The sequence below is a fragment of the Atta cephalotes genome (assembly GCF_000143395.1).
Source record: "Atta cephalotes unplaced genomic scaffold scaffold00064, whole genome shotgun sequence".
NCBI classification, from domain to species: domain Eukaryota; kingdom Metazoa; phylum Arthropoda; class Insecta; order Hymenoptera; family Formicidae; genus Atta; species Atta cephalotes.
In genome coordinates, this window is record NW_012130128.1 from 960079 (window position 1) to 967225 (window position 7147).

A 7147-nucleotide genomic window follows, 5' to 3' on the forward strand; every position below is an offset into this window, starting at 1 on the left:
CGGTAGATATATATATATATATATATATATATATATATACATCGACAAAATTATCGCAACATAAATTTATAACAAAATTTTGTTTATAACAAAAAGTTGTTTATAACAAAAAGTTTTGCGTAACTTCAAGTAAGCATAATTCCGTGAAAAATTTTCATACCTATATACTTTATTTATACATACTCGTACCTTATATATATACTCATGCTTTATAGGGAAATGGCTCAAGTACACAGACATATTTGGAAAAGTTCTTGAAAACTATAGAAACATATTTTTATCCAGCAAATTTTGGGCGATGGATGGTAAAGTTAAAGGAACTCCTTGTCAAACTTCCATATCATTTTATCATACGTTTACACGTGTACGTAAACGGTTAATATATTAATTTTTTGATATATTAATATTTTCTTTTTCTTCTAGCTTTTTTTTCTGTTTCTCCTATTTCTTTCATTTTTCTCTCCTTTATTTTCTTTTTATCTTCTTTTCTTTCCCTTTCTTTTTTCTTTTTTCTTTTAATTACTACTATATCTAGAAAATATAATTATATAATTATAATTTAGTAGAATTAGAGTTTGAATGGAAAAAAATTGTACATAAAATTGACATTTTTTCTTAAGCCAATCAGGAAAAGCCATCAGGAAAGAAATATAGTATGTTTGAGACTCGTGACTCGTGTGAAAAATATGCGAAAAGAATTATACTAGTTGATTTTTCAGAAGAGAAAAGAATTGAACTAATTGATTTTTCAAAATGAAGAAATTAGATTTTTCGCAATACAAGTTTTTTAAGAACAGAGAACAAAGACTTTGCAAAAACTAATAAACATTTAAGGCTGAAACAGAGGTGACTTTTTTGTCATAACGAAAGCTACGTTTTATAAGAATTTCAAAACTTTGCATACAAATCTCGATAAATAGAAATGAGTGAAAAAAATATCTTTTTTGATCTTAATTTTTTTTTAACTTAATTAATAGATCAATTTTAACGTCACATTTTGAAATTTCGAAAATACCTATCTACATTTTTTATAATAAACTTTCTTTCATGTAATCAGTATCTTTCGTTCTATACGATCTGCTGTTTGCAACTTGTCTAATTTTTTTCACGTATTTTCCACACGAGTCTCAAACATATACATTTCAAGAAAAGAAATATCAGTTTACAATTTTTTTCTGAAACGGTTATTTTTCAGTCTAATTCTACTGGACTAAATATTAAAATAAATTACAGATAAAAATGTATAGGAAAATAGGAGTCTCAGCTACAGTAATCAATCGAATTAATATGTCAATTTGCACTGAGAATGACTTGAAATAAATCAAAACGCGTAAGGATAAATATTAAAATAAACTTAAAAATATAAGATAAAATATAAGATAAATTATTATTATTTTTTTTTTTTTCAGAGAAATGGACTTCTAAATTTTTTTATTGTTATACTTGCGCACAAAGTACCGCGCTGACTCTTATATTCTTAACTGTTACATACATTCTTATACATTCTTAACTGTAATTAAATGCCGAAGGGAGGAAGGATCCTATCATTTTTTAATTATTGTTAGATATTAAAATATATATTTTTATGTATATGTTATAGACTATTGAATTGGTTGATGTAAAATACATTTTTTATGCGATTTCAGAGAGAGATATACTAAACCAACATGGGAAACTCCAATTCCTGACAATTACAAATTAACTGATTCTGACGTTGATGCTTTCGTTAAAAGTATATTGCCAGTAGCTATGACAGCTATGTTTAATAAATTTTGTATAAATGATGCATGTCAAGCTCTACAGCATCTAGCTACTATGAGACCGAATTTAGTAATACCGGACATGTTGGAAAGAATGCACTCTACATTTGATTCCTTGACTGAGCCACATAAACTTACAGCTTCAATGATTTGTATGGTAGCTGTTGCCAGACCAATGGTGCAAGGTTCTAGGAATATAAACAAAGGTATAAAACTTGTACTTACAGTTGTGTTTTATTCAAACACATACATTAATTTAAGATTAAAATTCTAAAATACTTTTTCTAAATTCAGAACAGGAATTCTTCGGCTCAAGGTTTTTTTATGCCTAATCGAATCTTAGTTCTTTTTTCGAATCTAAATCAAATCAACAAAATGCAATATAACTATTATCTTTCACAGGTTATGCTTATTCAGAAGGACCGATGCACGTGTTGCCGCTACTATTTTCGTTGTTACCGGGAATTGATCCAAATGACGTTGGAAAAACTTTTGCTACATTTCGTCTTATTTCCGTTTATGCCACGTTAATCCCCATTGTGGACTCTTCTAGATCGACCGCGATCATGACAGAGGAAGAAAGAATAGTCTGCGAAGCAACATCGCGTTTTGAAGATTTCGTATTGCAGTTCCTGGACAGAGTGTTCATGTTCATAGATTCTAGCTCGTCAGAGAATGTGCGACTCGAGAATCGCGGTGGTAACTCGAAGAGCAAATTGGAGTCGATAGCGGAAGTAGCACTTTCCGGCGTATGCGCGACCCTTCTGAGAGAAATGAGTGATGTAATCTTCGAAAGTGCCCTGCACAAGTTGCGTACATTTATGACTGAGCGAATTCTCGAGACTAAAGTCGCGGGCCAACTGGCGGCAGCTGTGTACAATTCTTTTTCTCACATTAACGGATGCGATACTTTGCGCGCGCTATTGCCTGCACTCGCACAAACGATTTTGCCGTTAGTAAGCGAGGAAGAGGACATCTTGAAGGAGGAAAACCTAGATCACCGTCTATTACATGCTATGCTCATACTGTCTGCTATCGTTGACACACCTGGCAATAATTTGATACCACATATGGATACATTATTCAAAGTTCTCGATCGCGTTCTTCTTTTGAGATCGATGGATGGCAATAAATTGGCTTGTCATTTGTTGAAGTCTATTCTATCATCATTATCGATGATAACTCCATGGCAGTATAGATCAAATAAGAGAGACTATAATGATTCCAATTATCCTTATGTTAGAGAATGGGGTCAAAGTGTGGATCTTGATAATTTCTGCATTAATTGGTATATTCCTGGCGAAGAAGAAATCGCTGCTATACAACGAATATTCTCAAGATATTTAATGGTTCAAATTGACAAACTTAATAGATACTGCAAAGATACTAGTATATTAAGTAGGTCAGTTTACATATGATTTTTATTTCAATCATCTTGTATTACATATAGTCTTTCGAATTAAAATTTAAATTTTTAACAAGATAGAGGCACACATCTTGACCTCATCTTTATAGACATGCATAAAATGTATTTAAAAATACATATTTTTTACAACAAATTAATAAATAGTAATAAAACCCAGGTCAATACATTACGAGCTATAGTTAGCTGTACTAAATAATATTTATTAATCACAAATTATAATTTTCCGACGATAAGTTTCAAACGGTATGTTTTGACTATACCTCGTTTAATGTATTGACCTGAGTTTTACTACTATTTATTTGTTGTAAGTTATACGAGCGAAAAGAATTAATATTATTTATATTGCATATTTTTACATATAAAATTCTTAAATTAAAAAAATAAAAATTTCAACTTTTAATAAATATAAATAAACTACAGGGAAGAATTATTTGCCAGTTTGAACATCGTATGTAGTATTATTAGAGGTTCCGAATCTGTCCTACCATTATGGACAGAAACACCACTCGAATTGGTCAAATCTTCCGTAAAATGGAATGTATCTATAATACCCACATGTGGAATAAAGAGATATATTACAATGCCTGATGGAAGCAATGTTAGACATTATCTTGTCGAGGTCATGAACCAAATCCAACGGGTAATGCTCGAAAACGCAGAAGACAATACGAAGAGTTTCTTCGGATTAATACGGGTATGCATATAACACTGAATCATCAAACACTGAAAATATACACGATGTTCCATTTTAACTTTGAACTGAAATATGTAAAATACGAAAAATGATTTAGAAAAAGTATATGGTCTGAAAGGGGATAAATAATATTATTCGAAAAAAATCAATTTTTTAAGGTTACATAAAAGTTATTACCAATGTTGTGCAAAGTATTTTTTCTCTATTTTCACTGTCTAGGTATAGATACCTTAAATGTACCTTGAAAGTACCTAGGTATACACAATTATTTTTATTTTTTACATAAAATTTCAGAAAATTGCATTTTGATAACAAAACGACGTCTTTAATGTTATAAATAAAAAATCAATAATTTACGAAACATTGGATATTTTATTGTGGAACATATTGACGAGAAATATTAAATATCTTGTGAACTATTAATTTTTCGAGCTATAGTTAGCTGTACTAAATAATATTTATTAATCACAAATTATAATTTTCCGACGATAAGTTTCAAACGGTATGTTTTGACTATACCTCGTTTAATGTATTGACCTGAGTTTTACTACTATTTATTAATTTGTTGTAAGTTATACGAGCGAAAAGAATTAATATTATTTATATTGCATATTTTTACACATAAAATTCTTAAATTAATTAATAAATTTTCAATAATTTACCTTTGTGAATAGAATAATGAGATGAATAATGAGATGAGAATCAATTGATATAAAGAAAACAAATAGTTTATTTTAAAAATATTATTTTACTTACATTTTACTTACATTTAATATTTCATGTCAATAAGTGTCAGAATAAAGTATAAAATATCTCGTAAACGTAATTGGTTTTTTTTTATGTATCTTAATACTTCTATATGCAGAATAATTAGAGGAATCATATATATAAAAAAATATATAATTCCGTTAAAAAAATTTTTGCTAATTTTGATTTGACCTTCAGGATATTTTCTCAAGGTCAATCAAAGTCACTATCTTTTTCTCCTTTTGTAACTGAGCAACTTTTATCTAAAATATATTTTTTTTAACCTAAGGATTTTGAGATACTACTACTAAATGGATTAAAATGGACCTATATATTCTTCATTAATCACGTGAGATTTTTAAGAATGTTTTTCTAATATTATAGATTTGGACTAGTCTATTGCTGGGAAAGATACGATTACGCGAACGTGATGGACGACGCAAGGGTTTCTTAGCCATCAAAAAGACATTTGAAGATAGATTGGTAGGAAATAAGAGTCACATAGCTTCAGTGATAATGGATCGCTGTGACATTCAGCACGAAATCAGATCGATCGCGCAATCAGTCGCACTTACAGAAACTCATAAACGAATAATATTTGAATTGTTCACTTTGGCCGTAGGCAGATACGCGGACGTACGGTCAAAAGCTCAAGCCAGTCTCTTCTCTGCTTTTAAAACTTTCCCATATTCTTACACGCTTATAATGCCGCGTTTTATAGATATTTTGAGGAAAGATACCGAAGAACATCATGATGCATATAAGGTAAGAGTTATTAGAAACACTATTAACACAGAGATATTAGAAACGACAATATAAATATGTAAACAGTGTTTGTTAATATGTAGGTATGCTTTCCAGCTTCTAGTAATGGAAAATTATTTATAACAACATTGAGAATAATCTAATATAAATTGAAATGTTTGTTTAGATTATATTTGTATTAAAAATATTTAGCAACAAACATCTAGCGTTGGCTCACACCTTATTTCATTTAATTATACATTTTTGGAGTCGTTTTATTTGATTATTTAAGATAATATATATTCGAATAAAGCTATAAAATAAAAAAAGCCATTTCATCTAGATTAGCTAGATAATTTCATCTGGATATTAGCAAACACTATATATAAAAATAATGATGTACTAAGAAAATGTTGATAATAATAAATTTTTATAAAATATTTCAAAATAGGGTGTTCTGTATATATTGCTCGGACCGCAACATGCTCCTATTATTACTCAGGGAGATTTGGATATATTGACATCATTATGGCCAGCCATTGTGCTTTCTAAGCCGTCCGAAAAACTTTCTGTAATTCGTTTGAAACAGAACATTGTAGATACTATAAGTAAATATTTCTGTTTAAATACGCTCGAGCTCGAAATATCCGATATGTGTTTGACGGCTGCACAAGCGTTGTGGAAACACTTCCCGCAACCAGTTTTGCTACAGCCTGATCAAAACGAAATAGAAGAGAGTGCGTGGAATTTAAAGCAACTTAATCAATCTAATCTGAAGGCATATAGTGATCTGCTCGATGAACTTTTACGTTGTATACTCGAGGAATCTTTACATTGGCGGCACAGATTAATGGCGATGACTTTCATACGAGACTTGGTGCACCCAAATCAAGTTTATTCCGCAAAATTAGTACGTTATTTTTTGCAAGCGCTTATACACGATTCCTTGCAAGAAAGAAAAATTGCCACCAGAGTAGTGACATTTATGTTGAAACAACAAAAACGAAAACATTTGAAGGTACATAAATCTTATAAGATTTTGTATAGCAAACATTATTGTATCGTTAAACAAAAAAATGCGCAAAAACAAAAGTAATTGTTTCTTGTAGTTTGTAAAAGTTGAATTTAAAAATTCTATCACTTCACAATTTTGACAAATTTGTTAAAATTAAAAAAAACTTGTATTGGATTCTAAGTAATTTTATTTATCAATTATTAAACAGAATTAATATAACTGTCCAACAAATGCTCAAAAAAGGAAATTTCTACCATAATTTTTTTGTACATTATAAAACATGAAAACTAAGCGAAGATTTTACTTTCGTACCTCCAGGATACATATCCTACTTACAAAAAAAAAACACTTTTAAGCACGTAATCCTATCGATTTTGATTTTAACTTGTTTCAGATGTTTTCAAAATATGATATTCAAAATATCAGATGTTTTCTAAATTTTACTAAAAATGAAATTTTTGTATAGTGAAGACCATATATTATATCGTATATTATGTTGAAAAATTACAGAATTAATGCTAATTATATTGGAATATATTAATTAATATTAATTATACTTGGAATCTTATTTAAACATGATTACAACTTTATTATGATATAAATATTATAATAGTTTATATATGTAATCAAAGTGTGCGCAATAATTCGTCACATTCAGAGAACTTTTACAGTTCCAAATATATTTTGATGAATAATTGCGTGCGAGCGTGCAAGCGTGCGTGCTGGCGTGCGTGTGTGCGTGCTATGATATATATATATAT

General features: G+C 29.4%; 1 protein-coding gene across 1 annotated transcript in view; it reads left to right on the top strand.

Moving 5' to 3' along the window:
• LOC105623789 (proteasome activator complex subunit 4B-like) overlaps positions 1-7147 on the top strand; it is a 15615-nt gene that overhangs the window by 3299 nt on the left and 5169 nt on the right. The window contains exons 5-10 of the mRNA XM_012205166.1: positions 216-364; positions 1647-1966; positions 2163-3162; positions 3607-3880; positions 5012-5392; positions 5823-6389. Of these exons, the coding sequence (XP_012060556.1) occupies positions 216-364; positions 1647-1966; positions 2163-3162; positions 3607-3880; positions 5012-5392; positions 5823-6389 (2691 nt within the window). The remainder of the gene's footprint in view (positions 1-215; positions 365-1646; positions 1967-2162; positions 3163-3606; positions 3881-5011; positions 5393-5822; positions 6390-7147) is intronic.